We start from the raw sequence: 20,776 nt of genomic DNA, 5'->3' as shown, positions 1-20,776 counted from the left end.
TGACTCTGATATGATTTAACCTCATTCTCACATAGTTCTGTAAAACAAATGAATATTTTATAGTAAAACGTAGAAGTGTTATGATATTTTAGGGGAAAAAAAAAAGATCAGGATCTCTTAATTCTGAGTGCATGGTTTAAGGCATCTTCAAGGCAATTTGCATCTGCTGAAACCTGGTCCTTTTAAGCTTCCTCAAAAAGAACAGTGAAAAATCCTGGTGTGATAGTTAAAGAGCTTGCACAGGGCTGTCTTATCTCGTGAGCTGAATATCCACACCTCACTGAGTGCAGGCAGATAACACTTTTGAAGGGTAGGTCCATAGATGCGCGTTACTCAGCGTAACAGAGTTGTGTCAGACTTGCCCGAATTAATGTTCTCTGCCCTGGAGGTGGTGGGTGAGAAAGGTGGTAGAGGATGGGGTGGATGGCGCTCCCAGCACTGTTGCAGCAGCCGCTGTAAATCCCAGAGCGTCGGGGCCAGCGTGTCAAGGACAGGTAGAAGCCTTGAGGTGATGCTAAAGCAGGAGAAGCGGAGTCAGCGCACAACTTGGAATGTATTGCAGAGCTTATTGAAGAGCAGATTTTGGCTCAGGAAATAGGAAAGAGAATTGAAGGAAAGAAGGAAATCTCGCTCTATAATACACCATCAGAAGTGTTTATTCTGCGGCAGTGAGAAGAACTAATAATAAGGGGTGTGCACATCAATTATTTAAAACAATTCCAGCAAATACAGACTTTGACCTCCCTCACCACCCCCCCAACAAAAATACTTTGAATGTTCAAAATTTATTTTGATTCCTTTTTCTTCAATACCAAGTATTTGTTCAACTGATTTGCTGTCGTCATGTGGGGCATGGGAAAGACAGTGAAGTTTTTCCTCAGGTCTGTCAAGAGGACATATTTTGATTTCAAATACTACAGAAATGATACTAAGTCTTATAAAAGTTGTCCAGTCACTGAAGCATTGAGTATTTCAGAATCTGTGTCACTTGCAAAACTTTATTTGTTTTTGGTAGCTTTTCTGGGTAGGATAGTGATGAAGGAACTGAATCTGTAGACAGGTCCACACCTTTGCAGTTGTGCTAAAAGGATGAACTGAAAGGAAAAAAAAAAAGACAATGTAAGAAATGTTGTCTTACAGGGAAATTCCTATGCCAAGAATATACACTTTAATAATAATAATAATAATAATAATCTCTGAAACAATATTTCCTGGCACATTTATGCAGAGACGTATGAGCTAATATAATGGTTGAGAGGCTGTTAAAGCTGTTTCAGGAGGTGATACCAATGAGGACAAAACTAGTGAGGTGATCGTATGTGATTTCAACTTTTTGAGGAAGGAAGTGTCTACTGGTAAAGAAAGAGATGGCACTATAATCCAAGACCTAAAGTGGCAAAGCTAAATTGCATGTGCAAAGAGAGATTCTCCTGACACCAGCAGTAAACTTAATCTTAACTACAATAAAATTAGACACTGAGTCTCTGTTGATTTATATACCTAGGATGTACCTGTTTTACGCAGCTGTCACGCTCTCATATACCTATTATAAATATCAATTTTAAACTCATTATAAACATAATTTGCTACTGATGGAAACTAAATGACTAGCTTGGACTTGATGTCTAACTCTAAGGTGGCCCAGCTTAGGAGAAATGAGCACCTTGTACTCAAAGTATTCTTGACCGATCATTTTGGATATTAATAGTTTTCCCCTGTCTCACAGGCTCTGTCTGTCATGTGCTTTTCAGATGCAGTATGTTGGCTCAAAATTTAACATGAATGGGAAGGAAGAGGAGGAAGGGCGAGGGAAAGAGAAAATACTCAGCCTTTGCTTTTATATTCAGGGCATGTCCCCACTGCCTTGTTATCACATCAGAGAGTCTAGACCCATCAGCACTTTCATTACGCAACTTTTTCCTCCCCCAAGAATTTATAATTCCGCCATCTTAATTTGTTTTGGGGGCACTCAGCAGTCTGATTCCCTATCAGAGAGAAAATTTGTTTTATTAGAAAACATCTGTGAGCAGTTAATCCGGCAACTTTATTTTAGACCTTGAGAGGTCAATGCATAATTTAGAAGTTTTTGGATTCCATTCTGATTGCTTCTCGCTCAAAGACAACCTCGATTATACGAGCTCAGTTTCATGAGGGCTGGAGTCCTGCTTTAATCATCAAATATGCTGCCACAGACCCTGACACCTGTGTCAGCCCATAGGGTTTTCTATCTCTCATAGCCTTTGAGGCAGGAGGATGGGATGGCGAGAGACCCACATGGTGTGACAAGATCAGAGATGGTGGGGATGGCTTGCAGCTGGCAGCAGGACCAGGGGCCCCAACCACAGCATAGCACTGACCAAGAAGGTGGGAGAGGGGGAAGAAATTGCCACTCGGTAATAGAAATCAAACTAGTGATGGATTTCCAGCAGCGATAGGGCTATGTGATGCTTGAACCGCATGGATTGTGCCTTATGAAACCGGCCTCTGGGGCCCAGGCAGGGTGTGCTGGAATTAATACAAAGACTCCTGCTGGTCTCCACAGGCAGTAACTCAAGTCCTCGGTGTGGCAAAGCTCCCTCAAACCTTTGCAGGAATCACTGTTTGCAGGGGAATGGGAGCAAACTGCAGCTGCAGGCCTTCAGTATGTAAAACTCCTATTGATTTACAGCCTGCACCACATGGAGGTATTGTGGAGATGAATCCTGCAGCTTATGAACAGGAAAGAAGGGCCAGTATTATCTTTCCCAGCTACAGCCCCATTGCTGTGAATAAATGTTTCATTTTTATTGCATTTGTTTTGCTGGTCTTTAAGAATCTCAACAATTATGTGGTCAGCAATATGAAAGGCATAAAAGAAATTGAGATAATTTACAGCTAGTTCACACAGGCTTCTCTGTAATACAGTGGTCTAGAGAAATTCTATGTTGATGGATCCTATTACAAGTGGAAGGAATGAAGCTTTGAAATACTGTTATTTCATCTTTATATGACACATAATGAAGTCACTTCAAATGTCAGTTTTCAATGGAGCACGAGATCTCTTGGAAATGTGATGCCCATTCAAACTTAAAAAATAACAACGAGGTATAAAAACGTCCAGTGTGTTTTAAGGACGTGATGCTATTACAGAGATGAGAGTTGGAAAGACTTAGATTTTCATTTACAAAAAAAAGAGTTAGGAATAAGAAAAAATTTTCCAGATATTATGGCATTTGCCTTATATCCTTAAAAACTCCTGAAACCAGTTTTATGTTTATTTCACTTTTAGTCAAGAAGTTTAGAAGTAATCTTTTAATTAACGATGAACCACTTTTAATGCATTTTAACAGCTAAAATTTTATCAAAGTTTCATTGAGATATTCTTCTCTGACCAAACCTTACTTATGCAAAACTCCCAACAGACTAGTTGTCTTTGGTGTGATTGGTGCTAAAGAGTGTGAATTTGCAACAAAGCATGTAACTGACTGCCCCCCACAACCAAAAAAACCCAAAAAGATACACATAATGTTCCTTTTATTGGCCTTTGGATTATCCTATCTCGTTTTGAAGAGTCAAAATATAAGAACTAGGAAAATTACTTCAAGAAAACAAACCAAAAAAGATAACCTTCCCTCAGACCCACCTACCTCCCTCTCATCTTCAGCAGCTATTGCTGTGAGATAAAATGCCATGTCCTTTCAGCTCACCTAATTTTAGTCCTACACAGCTGAGCTCTTCCTCTGAACAAGCTGCCTATTGTCCTTTTACAATCAATAGAGACGGAGAGGCAAGATTAATCTCGCTCATTTAAGAAGTCTGCTTTGTGATCAGATGAATGGTGTCCTAGAAGCCCTATTTCCCTCCATCACCTACAAAATAAAGTAGGTGTCTCACTTATGTGAGATTAATCCCATCTCAGTATTTAAAAGCAAACATGAAATAGGGTAACGCTTGTCTTTTGGGCTTTTCTGTGCTGTGCACGGGCTGGTGCAGCACTGGGGGGGCTGGGCAGGTGATGCTGTTGCTGAGTTGGGCAGAGGGGACCTGTTCTTGGGCTCTTCCCACCCCTGCCCTGGGTCCTCCTGCTGATGGAGTGAGGGCTGAGGTGGAAAGCAGGAGCAGAAGGGGCTGTGCAGGGACTTGGCACTGGTTACACCTTGGCCTCTCCTTTATGCCTGGGGGGGCCAAGGAGGGCAGCGCCGGCTCCTCGCATGGATGAGGTACATGGACCAGGGCAGTGCTGGGACCGGGAAAAGGGCTGACATAGTACAGGGGGAAGAAACAGCCAGGCACACTCAGATGGGCAGTGGTGGAGGAAAGAGATGGAGGCCAAGGAAAAGCTGTGGAGACATATGGCGTCAAACAACACTCACCGGCAAGTGCCACCACCACTCAGCTGGGAGCAGGACAGGTGGCACCACGATCGCTCTGGGAAGCACTGGACTTGCCAGTCCAAAATAACCTAGTGTCATGGTCTTGGTGAACAGTCTCATGCTTTTGGAGTCTGGAAGTGCTAAGTTAGACATCTACATCTATCACCTGCTTTGAAGCCTAAATGAATTATCTAAGTGCCCTTTGATACCACAGTCAGTGATGCGCAGTAATTTACACTCCTGGAGGCTGTGTCTCACTAGTCTGAATTCATGGTGCAACCTCAACCTCCAGCTCTGTTTCCTGAGCTGTCAGCAAAGCATCAAATTTATGGGAAGGGAAAGCACAAAACCTCTGCAGCACCTGACGTGGCTTGTGCCTGGGAACTAAGATGGGGAAGTTTGAAAACTGAAACCTGCTCCATTTTGTGCTGCATAAAGAACATGCAGCAAGGCTTTGTCAGCATTTTTTTTTCTTGAAGAAAAAGTGTTACAAGGCTAAAATGCCTGAATAGTATTTGTTCACCCAGATTAAATTTCCCAGTGCGTTTCAGCCCAGTCTTGTTGACCTTGTCCACACAGATCTGAGAAGAATGCACATTTCATAACAGCATATTTTTGGTAATCCACCCTTTCATTTACCTAAAGGAACAAAAATCATATATTTAAAATTAAGTTTAGGTCTGATCCAAATAGGTAGATATGCAGGCATAAAAATATATGCATCATATATGCGTATGTGCTGTATAGTGGATATACTTGTCCTTTCAACTCAGTTAAAGTCTATGGAAAGAGTTTATTTTTCAACAGACTGTAGTTTTTTCAAAACCTTAAAAATACCTTTGGTTGTTGAAGGTTTCTTACTTTGAAGGTTTCAGTGCAAAAAGCTTGCTTTCCAGATAGAAACAAAATTGTCAATATTAGGTTGTAGTCAGTACACTGCTTGTGTGGCCTGCTTAGAGTTTAGGAGGCTTTGGTAGTGTTTTAAAGAGCCCTATGGCATTGTGGCAAAATACTTGAAATTATTTTACATCTCAGAGCTCTGTCACAGCTGCTGTAGGAACCCAACAGATGCAATAAAAAGACTTATAAGGGTGGCATATTAGCTGCGTCCAAAAGATAGGGAGGAGATTTCACTGGGATCTGGGAGGAGGGCCACCTCACTGCCTTGCACCTCAACAACCCACACAGCTCCAGTAAATAAGGACACACCTTCTTGTGAAGGAAAAAACCCCACCGAACCACAAACAAATCAAAAGAAAGAACATAGACTGTCATCAGTTATTACAGGAGTCCCAGGAAGTTAGGCAAGAAGTTAGACCACCTCTTTCTGTGGAGAAAGCAATGATAATACATGAATACTACATATATCATAACCATTAGGAATCCTGACAGCAAAATGCTGAATATCCACCCATAAAATGATAGGAAAACCTACCAGTTTGGGTGGAAAAAAGAGGAAAAACAAATATGGAAAAACCCCAATGGATGACCGACCTCACAATCCAGTGAGAGATGCTCCCATCCTTTGCTTGTGTCCTGACAGACTGCAATTTGTCATGTACAACAAAGTCAATCCGTCCTACACAGAGTTTCTGGTGCTTCCTGGTGAACAGATGAATTAGGCTATGCACGAATCCCAGTCCAGATAAAGAGTAATGCCACGTAACTCCGTATTATTTCCTGGAAGCTGACAAAAGGGGTTGATGCTAATCACTGTCAGCGCGTGCATACAAACAGTTGTCGGTTGCTTTTTTTTGTTTGTTTGTTTGTCTTTAATAGAAACAGCATTATTCATGAGGTCCTCTACTGACGATCACAAGTGAGTCGGAGAAGCAAGGGGTTTGACAGTGAAGGAAATTGTCCTTATTGGGTCCCTTGCCCTTGCGTGCTATCTGACCTTCTGCAGCTCCTGTCTCAGCCAGGAGGGCAGGGGCTGCCCCAGCCTGTGCAGCAGCTTGGACAACTCCACGTTGTGGTCTCTGTAGTAGCTTGACAGAAACGCTCGAGACTAAGAAGGGTGAAAAGAAAACAACAGTCAAACAAGGACACCCACATGATCCCAGTTTTCAGCATGTGTCTGTGCCACAGAGTGGTGACCTCCCAAGAGCTATGCACTGCTCGCACAGAGGATCTCTTAAGAAGAGCCAATTAATCTCCCGTCACTCAAAGGTCATTTAAAGTTTCTGATTTTTAAAAATATCAAGCCCATGAAAATAATTAAAAAAAAAAAAAAAGAAAAAAAGAGAGTGTTTGTTGTAGGAGTCAAACACAGGGTCCCTATTAAAAAATGTTAAGTTAAATCTCTGGAAAACACTAACCTCTTGGTCCATTGGTGGGTATTTTCGACCTTTGCTTTTTCCCAGGCACTTTGTTTTCCCTCCTTCCAGTAACTGGCACCAAAAACCTTTCTGAGGGTCAAACCTATAAAGGATTATATTTTTTAGAACATCTAACTACGGAAGAATCTCTTGGATACTAAAACAACAGTGTAAGCCAAAGATGATTGCTGCATACATCTCTTTAGATGACTGAAATACTGAGGACAGAGTGAGGAAAAGCTTTCCTCTGTTGTGCAAGCTCTAGTTATTTATATTTTCCCAAAATTTGCCATGGGAGTGGCTCAAGGCAAGACATTTTTCACATTTCACTTTACCTGCATTATCTAATTTTTATTCTACTACTACAACATATAGAGTACAAGTTTTATGTGTTAATCCATAGGATGTCAGTAAAGGTCCTGAGCCTCAGTCTCAAGGATCTTATGTGGCTCTGCTCCAGACTGCGACTCATATTTTGTTGTCTGGTTTTGATCAGAGATTTCATTCATGTCAAGCTGCTCTGTATATCCCTGCAGGTTGCTAATGTTTTGATCAATTGACACTTGAACAAAGCAAGTTTTGTTGAAAAAATCCTAATCAGCTCTTTTCCTGGAATTTTATGCGCTATATTCATAAGAACATTATCAGCCGTGCTCAAGGAAAGCTCTGCATTTGGCCAGTTGGAGCTGATGCTGTTGCAGGTCAGTACTGTAAAGGTGAGAGGGGTTAAAAGGGTCAAGCGGATCTTTTTGTTAACTTCAACAGGCACAGACTCAATTGATAAGTCTGTTTCTACAGAAGTGTGATTGTTGCATAAGTACGAAAAGATGAGACATAAAATATTGAAATATTTTATGTTGATTTTTGAGTGAAATAAGCCATATTTAGGTCTTCTGAAAGAACTGCTGATTGGTTGTTGGTAATTTAACTGCACCTGAGAAGCTGGTTGTTCCATATCATTAGATCTAAATATAATTTTCATTCCAAAGACTGCATTATAGCACAAACACTGTCTTAGCAGTCTTATCTGAAATATGCAATTTGATTTTGATGTCTAAAATTCAAAGATATAGGAATTATAGATTAAGGCATTAAAACATATTCACTAAGGAATGAACAACATGCAGCATTTTGAATTTATTGCTATGGGATTGCAGCATGCATAAAACATTGAAAAGGTTTGCATTTCTGCTATTCGGCAGATGTTTGAAAAGGATGAAGTATAATTGGCTGGAACACAGACTTAATTAGTTACAGACTAACTTTCGCCCTGGATTTATCCTTATGACATGAGTGCACCCGCAATTTGCTGTTGCACGTAAGTGAACTGATTTCTAGAGAAGGGTGAACCTTTTTCACCTGTTTTTCTTGCCCAACCTCTTATTTCAGGCCTGACCCTTGTTTCCTAAATTGTCTCAGTAGCTGTGTCAATTAAAAATAAATAAATCATTGATTAAATGGATATATTGATCATAGATTCATTTCTACTTTGGCCTTTCCCATCTGCTCATTGTACAGTGGAGTACTTTAGCTGTCTTGCAGTAATTTCCCAAGAGAAGAAGCAATATAGTGTGCTGGGTAAAAGGAAATCTGCAGAACTCTCTCTCAAACAATATTTCTGCCTCAGAAGGAGCATATTGAAAATTATTAAGAGAATGTGCAAATTTGCATAGGGGAAAAGAGGGTAAGACAGCTCAGTCTGAATTCAACCGACTGAGTTCAGGTATAAGGAAACTTTCAGGACTCCTGAAAATGTAATTGGGCACAATGGAAGTATTTATTTAAAAATAGTGATAGCCTTAAGGCTAAAGTTACAAGTGAGATTTTCAAAGCAGTCAGCAGAAAGCTTTCCTCCAGATGCAGTTATGTTTCTGCCATTTGGCCAATGCAGGGAACACCCTTGCCCTGCCTTTCTTGGCAGGGGCAGATTTGATGATACAGCCACGGCCGCACAGCATGGACAGGAACCAGCTGTAAGGAGAGGAGAGCACTTCCTGGAGGTTGCAGTGTCAGCCTGTGGGAGATGTGGGGCTGAACCTGGATGCCCACTGCATGTATGTCGAGAAGTGGGTACCCAATGCTAGAGGTGGGGCGGGTGCCAGTGAGGACCTGGGCTTCAGGCCCAGACTAGTCTTGTTTTCAAGCTTTACTTCTTTATGCAAAAAGCTCAGAGTTTTGCTGCTCCTTTGGCTCTGGTGCTTAGCAGTTTCCAGCAAGCTGATTTTCCCTTGGCTGTGGGCTGCTCGGAGATCTCCATAGGAAGGGCTGAGCAGTGCCTCTGGGGGAAGATCTCCCTTGAAAGACTGGACATGGAGCTGCCCCTGTGGTTAGCGCATGGTGTGAGGAGCTGGGCCAGAGGAGGTGTCATTTTGGCCGCCCTTTGCCAAACCCAGACCCTGTCCTGCCTCCCTCCTTTGCTGCCTGTCGAGAAAAACACAGAAAGGAGGAGACCACCAGCCCTTGCTATCCTGGACCATGAGTCATCTGAGGATGCTGGGCATGAAATACATCTTCCTAGCAGTCAGCAGAGCTTTGATAGGGACCTCCCATGATTAAAAGGAAAGGTCTTTTTAAAACTTCAGTTCCACGTGTCCTAGTTTTCTGTTCATTAAGTTCAGATACTTAAAAAATTAAGGCCTCGGTTACTCCCTGTGAAAATGAATGGGTGGGTGAGAAGTGGGAAACATCCTTTCAATGCCCAAGTGGGAACTTCATGAAGACCACTGATGAGTTTCCCTCTCCTAACAGTTAATCTGGGGATCTCAATGTATTTCTGTTGATGGTATTATGTGTAAAAGCCTTGCAACATTAGTTGATTGTGCCTGAGCCCTGGTTCTGTCTACTCTCTGCTGTCTTTCCATGGGTGGGAAGGGGCCGGTGCTCTGATTAGTGCCTTCCTTCCACCTGGGTTGATTTTACTCTCCTGTAAGACATTCATGTAATTACTCAGGGTGATAAACTTGTTGCTCAATACTGTTTGCAGGACTGCGTCCTTAGGCTGCTTTGTGACAACTTTAAAAATGTGTGGTATACAGTTATTAGGCAGCAATGACTAGGAGTGATCCTATGCACTTTTTTTTTGCTTTGACAGTCCTAACACAAAGCCACTACATAGTTTAATGCATTTTTCTCTTCCATCCTAAATCTGTGCAGAAATGTGTGCTTCCACAGTACATTTGCATTCTTCGTGCCTCTAAACAGTGATTGCATAATTTTATAGATCTGTTTACAATCCATTTTTTCCTGCCCAAACAAATATGAGAGGCCAAATTTTTTCCTGGTGTGTGGCTCCACTGGCTTTAATTTAGTTACAGAGAGGAAGATATATGTATGTGGGTGTGTATTTTTAAAAACCTAGCAGAAGGCAGTGCAGATGTGCAGCAGCAGTTGTTCAAACGTCAGTAGTTCAGCTGTGTATTCAAACTCCTCCTTTATTTCATCCACTTCGGAAACCAATGACTTAAAAAATTACATTTTGAAATCCAAAATTTTTCCTCTCGAAAAAGATTTTGGCAAGGCAACATGCTTAAGACTTAAAGAACAACAAGCACTCATCTCTCGCTTTGTACCTGTTTTATCTATATATATATATAGCCATAACCCTCCCAGGGAACGAAACTTTAAAGAGTAATCACGAGCAGAGACAAGACAGCATGGAGTAGGTGGGAAGTCCATGGTTTCATTTTCCCCATGAACAGCCTGTGGGGAAGGTGGGGTACAAGCTTTTCTACATCCCAGCCCCTATGCAGTCATGATCAGGCTGCACAGTGGCCAGGGCTCGTGCTCTGTGCCTACACACTGGTTTGGGAGAACCTCCAGCACAGCACCAGCCTGCTCAGCCCATGGATGTTCCTGACCTCTCCCAGTACAGATCTTCTGCCTCTAATGAGATGATGCTCCTCACATGTAGAAAAGCTTCTTACAATTTTCTGCTGGACTAAGAGGGGAGGGAGATACTCAACCCTCTCCTGCCCCCGCAGAGATTCTGCCTTCCCGTGGGGAAGGAAATATGTCAAAGAGAGAGTGCCACACAGGCCATTAACCCCCTTTCAGGGAAAGCCTTATCCTCTGGGTGGTGATGGGAAATGTGATCTGGGCTCATTGCAGCTGCTTTTGCTAGATCTGAACTAAAGGCTGTAGGAAGTCAAAGGGCTTTCACTAAGTTCAGGGGACCTTGATTTGGGCTCCTGCAGGACACCTACGGTTTTGGCAGCAACACCCAAGCCCATGAACAGTCAGTCTGCTCAAGGGTTTGTGCTTCATAGGCAACTATGAGCTTCCCCCACACTACAGGTGTTGTACTTGAGCCCTTCACTTCCAGGTTAGGGATCTAGTTATATTACTAAATTGTAAGTGTACAGCTGAAATTTTTTTATACCATGTGCCTGGCTACTACCAGCTAAAACGTCAGCAAAAATGGCTCAATAGTTTATGAAAATGGGATTAGGGAACAATATATTTGGTCCACATTAAAAGCAAACAAGCAAAGAAGCTGCACAGACAGGTGAATCCTACCACACTGAATGCTTCCAACCGAATCTCTGTCCTCAGGCTCCTACATGAATGTGGTAAAAATGTCTAAGACCAAATTTTTCACACCTGACACTAGGTGGTCTTCACCTTCTGGAGGCTGTCACAATGTTCAACAGTCTGATTTGGAAATGTGTGCTGAGCTCTTACACACTCAGCTCACATCAACTGAACCTACATTTTAAAGTTGTACAGCTATGAAAGCAAAACTAGGTCCCCTGAGAAAACGAGTCTTGGACACCTCGAATTGAACACTCAAACTAGAGCAGATGTTTTTTACATGCATCTGGGCCTTTTTTCTATATCTAATACAAAATACTGAGCAGTCATTTGTTCTGTACGTTGTATAAACTAAATTTACATGTGGAAATGTATGCAACTGTGCGATTAAATTCTGTAACCTCTTATATGTATCCAAGTTAAGGGAAAACTAGATGGGTGTTAAACATAACTTAAAAAAAACCCCAGCAAACAAATTTTGCAAAATCATCATTGTTGGAACATGGTTTTTGGAAGGGGTGTACACTGCAATTCTATAGGGCAGATAGTAAAGGAACAGACTCACGTTAGAGCTTCAGAATAATTGTAATGAGGAGATACTCCAAGAAACTTCTGCACTTCATCCATCACAGTAGCTGGGTCACTTCTTAGCTGCTGTCCATCAATAATAAGCAACTGTAGAGGTAAATATGCTAGTCATTTAAAAACAGGAATAAGGTTATGAAAGAACAATATTATTTCCTTTTTGTGATCTTGTTTGTGACAATATAGATTAAAATTAACTTGTGACTTTGTACAGAGTTAGTATAAATCATATGGATGAACTGGTTTTTAGATTTAGTTTTGTACTTTATTATGTTGAATTTGTACACATGGGCACCTTGTAACTCTCTATCTGCACATTGTTCAAATGCAAGAGATAGGTCTCACAAGTTTCTCTTTCCCCAATCTCAGAGAATTCTGAGAAAAAGAGATAAGGAAGGAATGTAAAATTTTTGTGAAGGTTTACAATGTGTCAGTAGAAAATATTCCTGACATGGAATAAGAAAAATGACAAAAAGCTCATGTATATCTTAGAATTAAATGTTCAGAAATTATACAATTACATGTTCAAAACTGATATTATGGCAATTTATTTATGACTTACAACCAGCGTATCAACCTTATACACTTACAGAATTGTTAGCAAAGGATTTTTTGTTTTTAATTAAAGATTGATGTGATGTAAAGGTACATTGACTTCCACAGGCAAATGTTAAGACAATGTATCAAAAGTCTACCAGAGAACCAAACAGTATTACTAATAACTATTCTGAATGGATGTGTTTTATATTTATGGTGAAGGCTTATTATGAATTATTAACTTTCTGAGTGCACACACTGAGTTGAATGCACATTACTGAGTGCCCATTAGTAAGCACTGTGAGTGCATTCTCTGTGTGCACCTTATTAAGAATGAGTGCATTTTGTTGTGTATCTTGTAAAATTAATCACTATAACTACGAAACATGAGTGGTTACCGGTTTTACAAGAAATATGTCAATGTGCCCCTGCATGTTTAATAAGAAGGCTACATTTATTTGCTCCTTGCTATGGCAGGAAGAGAATAATCTTCAGGAGAGGAGGCAGCAGCACGGCGTGAGGGCAGATAAGGAGCACAGGTAACAGGGTACAGAATGTTCAGCACCCTTTGCATGCTTCAAATTTGCCAGAACAGCCACTTCTACTTCAGAGGAGTAAGTTGGGGTGTGTTGGCTGATGAGGAGAACGTGCCTTGTTTGGTCCTAGGGCAGTGCTGCCTGGGGACTGCCCTTGCTGCAAGATCACAGTATCACAATATCACAGTATGTTTGAGATTGGAAGGGACCTCAAAAGATCATCCAGTCCAATCCCCCTGCTGGAGCAGGAACGCCTAGGAGAGGTCGCACAGGAAGGTGTCCAGGCGGGCTTTGAATGTCTCCAGGGAAGGAGACTCCACAACCTCCCTGGGCAGCCTGTTCCAGTGCTCTGTCACCCTCACTGAGAAGAAGTTCTTTCTCAAATTTAAGTGGAACCTCTTGTGTTCCAGCTTGATCCCATTACCCCTTGTCCTATCATTGTTTGCCACTGAGAAGAGCCTGGCTCCATCCTCGTGACACTCACCCTATATATATTTATAAACATTAATAAGGTCACCCCTCAGTCTCCTCTTCTCCAAACTAAAGAGACCCAGCTCCCGCAACCTTTCTTCATAAGGGAGGTGCTCCACTCCCTTAATCATCTTTGTTGCCCTACTCTGGACCCTCTCCAGCAGTTCCCTGTCCTTCTTGAACTGAGGGGCCCAGAACTGGACACAATATCCAGATGGGGTCTCACCAGGGCGGAGTAGAGGGGAAGGAGGACCTCTCTCGATCTACTGACCACCCCCCTTGTAATACACCCAAGGATGCCATTGGCCTTCCTGGCCACAAGGGCACAGTGCTGGCTCATGGTCATCCTGTTGTCCACCAGGGCCCCCAGGTCCCTTTCCCCTACACTGCTCTCTAACATGTAATTTCCCAACCTATACTGGAACCTGGGGTTGTTCCTGCCCAGATGCAGGACTCTACACTTTCCCTTGTTAAATCTCATCAGGTTATTTCCCGCCCAACTCTCCAGCCTGTCCAGGTCCCGCTGGATGGCAGGACTCCCTTCCCATTTATGAAAGAGAAGAAAGACCAGAGATGAAAGAAGTGAGTAAATGGCTGAGGCTTTCTCCTTTCTACTGGAAATGGGACTGACCTGCTTCTTCTCTTTGTAGCACAGCTGAGATTGTATAAAAGAAAACTGAGGATTGCAAAAAGACAAAGCTTATATTTCTTTTTTTGTTTGTTTTTCCTGGCCCCCGACTATATAGACGAAATGCAGTTCTACATCCTTTTGGCAAAATCATGTCCCACGTAAAACAATCTCTGGACATACTTGTTCATTATGCTTGCTCATTAAATACTCTTTGACAACCTTTTCTTACAATAGGCACACATGTGAGCTATGGAGCATATCCAGAGGTAAAGAGTGCTCATGCATATGTTTCATAGTACTAAAATGTTTGCTTTAGGTTTATATCCAGAAACCTCTTTTTTAAGTAAAGGGAATATTTTCTATGTCTATGTGTTGATGTAAAATTTTCACAGGAAAGAGGAAAGATTATAAAAGACAACTCAAGAAAACATCTGAAGGAAGACTGGGCAAAATGAAGAATTTCTGCTCTAACACTGAGAGAGGCTAATTCCAAATCAGGATCAAACAAATGTGAAATCTTCTATGAAAAGGAGTGAGTGGGAAGCAGAATGAAATTTCTTTTTAGAAAAACCTTGGCCTTTTCTAAATGAATTTGTCAAACCTTCCTACACTGTCTTATGCTGCAGCTGCTTCTTTCTTGCGGCCCTGAAGCCTTGACAACCTTGTCTGATTCTGCAAGGAAACCCCAAAGCCCCCCATAAAGCCCATGTGGGCAGAGTTTGTAGAATTTTTCTGTTGCACCATTTTAATCAAAACACAATAAAATCAACACACGTCTCCCAAATATCTCAAATCTTGCCAAATCTGCATTTCCTGTCACCCCTAATGCTAAGGCCATGCTGATTTTGAGACTTTTTGAGAATCGATAAGCTTGGTGATAAAACAGTTTGGAAATTACCTGTGAAGCAGGGTAGTGAGTTAACCATCTCTCGATGTGGACAGCATACCATCCTGGTGTCAGGCATCTCTTCTGGAGAGTCCTTATCTCTGAGGGTGCCCAATGGTCTGATGTAATAACTTCATAAAAATTGAATTTCAGGGCTGTGGGGTCCTCATGGGATCGCTGATGCTAGTGGAAGATATGTAGACACGTGTCATAAGGACGCTGAAGATTACACCATAATCAAAGAGAAAAAGAAGGAACAAGCAAATTGCTCTGGTACTTCTAATTCCCATGAAGAGCAAAAATGTGCGTCCTAAATGCCTCCTTCCGAATATGCCCTGTAATTCCCTTCTTGAGGTGCTTAGTTCAGAGCCTTCAACTTGTTGAGAGCTGAAGGGCAGTGGCTCATCCTGCTCCACACCTCTGCATGTTTCACACTGGAGCCATGGGCTGGAAATGCATGGACACATTACCTGTATCAGGCTAGACAATCACTTCTAGTTTTAATACATATTGTCCTATTTGCCATGAAGCAGTAACTTCCTTCCTGCACCATGCCAGCTGTTCTCCTGGCACACGTCAACTGGCAGTGCCAGCCCAGCTGCAGCCCACAGCAGCCCCTTGGATCCCCACGGGTGACACTTCTGCTAGATAAGAGTGAGAGAGACCTGGAAGCAGGATGGAGCCACCATTCGGACAAGGGTCAGGAGGACAACTGAGGAGCCAAATGCTGTCTGAATAGACACAATTTTTCACTGCACTTACACTGGCACCTTATGTAAAGGTGCAAATGAGGTATTAACAAGGGTGCAGATGGCATCCCTAGGCCACGTTTTATGCCTTGCAGAACCCATAGTAACAGTGTCAGACATGCTTATTACAATGTTATTTATTTGTGTCTCTTTTAACACTGTTCTTGGTATTTTTTTTTTTTTTTTTACCTACATGACTACACCATATTTTGCATGCATGCTTAAATGTCGCTTTAAAAACCTACTGCAGACTTTGTTACGGGAAGGTGTGGGCTCAGTAAAAGGCAAGAAAGAACATCCTAGAGTTTCCTAGGAAAACCAACAGGCTTTCATTCATTTCCAGAGAGGGAAAAAAAATACTCTCCAGGCACAGCTCTTTTTAACTCCTTGGAAATGAGATGGAATGCCTCTTCTATGAGGACAGGCTGAGAGAGTTGGGGTTGTTCAGCCTGGAGAAGAGAAGGCTCCGGGGAGACCTTGTTGTGGCCTTTCAATACTTAGAAGGGGCCTATAAGAAAGATGGGGACAGACATTTAGCAGGGCCGTTTACGAAAGGATGAGGGGTAGTGGTTTTAGATGAAAAGAGGAGAGGTTCAGGCTAGACATGAGGAAAAGAATTTTTACAGTGAGGGTGGTAAAATACGTGAACAAGTTTCCCAGATAGGTGGTGGATGCCCCATCCCTGGAAACATTCAAGGCCGGGTTGGATGGGGCTCTGAGCAACCTGATCTAGTTGAACATGTCCCGGCTCATTTCAGGGGGTTGGATAAATGACCTTTGAAGATCCCTTCCAACCCAAACTATTCTGTGATTCTGTGAAACTTTAAAAGACACTGCATACATTGCACACCATGGCATACTGCCCAATTTACAAGCTGGAGGACAGGATGAGGTACCAGATTCTCAGTATGAAGAGCTCTGCTTTTCTAGCCAAGCCATGTTCATTTACCCCTGTGTATCTCCCTAGGCGAGGAGCACAGCTTTTCCTCTATGCAGTGTCAGCTGTAATTGAGATTAAACTGTTTGTTTACAGCTGGTGGCAGCTCTGCACTGAGAAGTTTTATCATTTATGACACTGGTGTCATAGGTGCCAACTGCAGAAGTTGGCATTCAGCATCCTTCCACTTCTACACAGTGCAAATGTTTTGCAATAAATCCCATTCTTGCTCCAGGACACAAATTCCCACTGATGTTGGCTATCATCCCCTGCCGTTGATTTGACTGTTTCTTGAAGGCATGGTCTGTACCTGATACCAGGAGTATGCTCGATCAGATGGGTCGATGAGGATGGTGATGATCTTGGCCTTGGGGATGAGAGAAGCGGCTCGTTTAGGGGCTTCCTCAGAATGGAAATAGTTGGCACTTTTCTCAAAGAGGAGGTCAGTGGTGACGTTGGAAGGAGTGGGGAAGAAATCCATGTACCTGAGACATGTAGAAACTAGTTAGAATTAGCAGTATCCCCAAAAAGTCATGACCCTGTTCTTCCCATTTTACGGTAGATGAAAAGATGAATTTTCAAACATAATTCTCAAGAAGCAAAATTGAATTTCTCAGCTCACTTGAGAACTGGAGTAGGGAGAACATATCTTGGCTCTTACATGGTACTGGTGATAGCTAAAGCCTCCATGAAGTCAGTTAATTAGGTTTTCCTTTGACAAATTGGATTTTTGCTAATAAATTCAGTGTCAAAGGGATATCTTTCACCATTTTGGAGTGACTTTAGTTTTTGGTGCAGAAAAAAATGGGAAAAGCTTCAAAATGTCAACCATTTAATTTTAACGTTGTGGAAATATTTCATTTTGGAAGTGACAAATCTTTTCTTTTAGGTATTTTCAGAATGGCCTTTTCCATTTAAAATTGTTTGGAAGTAAAAATAAGTAAAATAGAAAGTTCAATTCAAAAGTGTTTTTCTTAAAGTAAAAATTGTAAAAAACAATATTTAAAATTGTGACAGGAGTACCAGGTGAAATTCTTTACAGTGGAATATTTTTCTCATGAAGAAACAAATCTTACTTCATGAAAAGCCACTTTTGAAGAAGAAGGGTATAATTCAGTGAAGATATAATCATGAAAAGACAGGGGTGCTATTCAACATGAAGACAGACATCATAACTGAGCTGGCTAGTGTATTCATTGGTGAAAAACAGAAGAAATTTGCTGCTGTAATATCTAAACAAAATTAAGGACTTGATTAAAAGTCCCGTCATTACAAATTAGTTTCTCTGCCTGATAATGCCAAGTATAACAAATTCATCCAGTAATTATGTAGATGTCATATGTGCTTCCATAATTGTTTAATTGTGATTTACTATGTATTAATAATGAACACTTTTGTTTTGTTATTATTCTTACCAGTCAATTCCCTTGTGATAGTTGTTTCCATTGAAGAACTGAACTTCTTCAAAAGTTTTTGGACTAGGGAGATTACTGATAATGGAAGGATGCATCAGAAGAAATAAATAAAGTGCTGTTGTTCCTACAACAACAAAAAGTGATGCCATTAGGAAACAGAAAAAAACCTTAAACTTTATTCATTTAAGAAAGTATTTTAAATCAATACACGCTGAGATACACAGGAAAATTAGAAAGATTACCGTTTATAAGAAAATTGCCTATTCATGAAAAGCGTACGTAAGCACAAGGGACTTTCAGAGAGAGCAGGGAATATGTGCAGAATTCTGTGCTTATTACGTTTTTCCTATTTCCAGACTCTAAATTCTGCCCTCTGACACAAGCACAAGATTGCTGTTGATGGCATTGCTTGCTTGATAGTCTATTTAACCAGTGATGGAATTTTGCCTGAACACATTTGTTTTTCAAGTATTTATGTTGCACAAAACTTCTCAAAAGCACTAATCATGGGATTATGTTTTTATTTTTTTCCCTTTTTTTTTTTTCCCCTCTCAGAACCACACTTTTGTCCTCTGTGTATTTTTCTTGGGGGTCTGCTATTGAGGAATAAGAACCCTTTCAAGTGATGCTGTCGATTTCAATGTCAACAAACCTGTTTGTAATAAGTATGCTTTAAAATCCCAGTAACAATACTTTTGTTGTTTGACAAAAACAACTGGAAATGATACATGTTGGTAAATGAAATTTTGGAGAATGTGTCTTTGAAATTGCTTTTCAATGATTTTATGCTACGCAAACTTGCATTGAACTCTGAAACAAGACCTGCCATCTCTTTGTCACTGTCACACAATTTCTATATAATCTTGGATTAGTCATTTGTTTCTCTGCCTCAGATCCACTTTCTCTAATATATCCACAACAGTAATAGCTATCTTGGGAATGAGAATATGTGGCTTAATTTAAATAATGCCCTGAGACCGTGAGAGACCTGCAAGTTGGTAAATATGTTTATTGTCAATTAGGGTCTCAAAAGATGCTGAAATAATTTGTCAAAGAACTTAATAACAAACTTAACATAGGACACTCTGACAGCTAGTCTGTTTTTTTTTGGTGAATGTTTACATGACTTTCCGGTGTGTCTTATTACTGATGGACTAAATTCTATAGTGAAATTAGATGTATACAGCTGTCACGCACCAGTATGAAGACCTGACTGCTGCACGGTCCTTTTCATCACCTGCAAACAGGTGAGCTGAGGGGAACTTCATCCTATTCTCAAAGTGAAGCCTGGAATGGCAGCAGAAACGCTGGGCTCTCACCGCAAGGGCGACTGAGCTCTAGAGTTCTGAGCTGACTCTTCTTCCCCAAAAGAAACCGGTCAAAGCTATCCCTAAAATAATAGATCCTCATATATTAGAAAGCATCTATTACTAAGTTTTTAATAAGAAAATTGTAACTGAAGGTAATAAATACATTGTACTTGAACCTTCCCTGTTCAAACAAATGCTGCATCAGGAAAGAGTAATAATATCCATTAGAACCGAGATTGCTGTGAAATTTTTGTGCTATTCTGTTGGAAGACATGTGGTAGCTGTGTCTGGTAGAGGAAAGAGAATGCAATTTTACTATACATACAGTTGTCACTTTCTGTTGGCAGTGAAGGAGTTACTGCCCAAATCCCTTAGGGATGGGGAATGCACCATCCCTATGTCAGGGAGTTGGCTACAGGACACACACACGGATATAAACTGGGGGGCTAGCTTTGGTTACAAATTTATTACTTCTTACCTGTCTTCTGGGGTCCTATCACGAGAAATTTTGGTAGGTGGTCACAAGTTTTGTCTCTGGACCAAATATCCCTGTGTCGTTTATCATCACATGGATTCTGAAGAAGGAAAAGGGCAGTTGTATTACCCTGGAGGTACCCTAAATGCTTTCCATGTACAGGAGTCTCTGCAGGATCTAAATGCTATTCACTAACACCAGAGCCTTACACTAAGCTGCAAAATCCCACATTTCCTCATCAGAGTTTGCTTGTGACAGATGCTGAGCACTCCAGTATGGACTCATGGAAGCCCTTTGGTTGAGCATTCAGGTACACAGAGACCAAACTCCCGGGTATTCTTCAGGACCAGTCCTTACGAGGGTCCCAGTGAAGTCAGGAACACTGCACAGTCATGTAAATCCTGGAGAGATCAGTGTCAAAATCTACGCCCTGTGAGGCTACTGCATTTCCTTTCCTCTCTTAGGCTCACTTCGTAAACTCAGAGTCCATAGGATGTACGTATGCACATATGTGGTCCCTTTGACTAAAATTCAATGTGTTTATAATGGTTTTACATGACTGAGGTTTAAGTTCAGTCATTAGGAAAAAAAAAAAGAAAAAGAAGAAAAAAAGATTAAAATATCGATTTAATCAAGTTTTCATTTGAAGTTAAAATTGAAACCTCTGTTTGAATAGCTTCAAGGTATTACTTTCTTAGGTGACAAAATGGTTTCAGATGCATAGGACTTAGTGCCAATTTTAATTTACATAAGAACCCAAAAAGAAGGACAAAATAGAAATGTGGCATATTATTCATCTCCTTATCTTTCTACTAGCTATGAATGCAGAATAAAAATGTGTGAACAGAAAACTCCACAGAAAAGGTTAGGAACGGCTGTTCTTTAAAGCAGTTATCATATAGATACTGCTTTTGCATAGTATTGGCTGGTAATAGAAGACACAGTTTGCTAGTGAATAAAGTTAACAAAATATAATGGAGGGAATCATTAACTGATGTGAATCACTGCAGCTTTGCTAAACTCAGTGGAAATATTCTAGATTTG

At 41.1% G+C, this 20,776-nt stretch overlaps 1 protein-coding gene across 2 annotated transcripts in view; it reads right to left on the bottom strand.

The window, feature by feature from the left end:
* Window positions 1-633: 633 nt before the first annotated feature.
* NDST4 (N-deacetylase and N-sulfotransferase 4) overlaps window positions 634-20,776 on the bottom strand; it is a 109,821-nt gene continuing 89,678 nt past the window's right edge. For both annotated transcript variants that reach the window (XM_065837321.2, XM_065837320.2), the window contains 8 exons: window positions 19,736-19,832; window positions 17,948-18,071; window positions 16,843-17,017; window positions 14,859-15,029; window positions 11,766-11,875; window positions 6,671-6,773; window positions 5,847-6,360; window positions 634-1,094 (listed from right to left, as the gene is read on the bottom strand). In XM_065837321.2, coding sequence (XP_065693393.2) covers window positions 6,241-6,360; window positions 6,671-6,773; window positions 11,766-11,875; window positions 14,859-15,029; window positions 16,843-17,017; window positions 17,948-18,071; window positions 19,736-19,832 — 900 coding nt within the window. In that variant the 3' untranslated portion in view covers window positions 634-1,094; window positions 5,847-6,240. The remainder of the gene's footprint in view (window positions 1,095-5,846; window positions 6,361-6,670; window positions 6,774-11,765; window positions 11,876-14,858; window positions 15,030-16,842; window positions 17,018-17,947; window positions 18,072-19,735; window positions 19,833-20,776) is intronic.

Source organism: Patagioenas fasciata, chromosome 4 (assembly GCF_037038585.1).
Source record: "Patagioenas fasciata isolate bPatFas1 chromosome 4, bPatFas1.hap1, whole genome shotgun sequence".
Lineage (NCBI taxonomy): Eukaryota > Metazoa > Chordata > Aves > Columbiformes > Columbidae > Patagioenas > Patagioenas fasciata.
The sequence above is the reverse complement of the archived record's forward strand: the minus strand, read 5'-3'. Positions and strand labels throughout refer to the sequence as shown.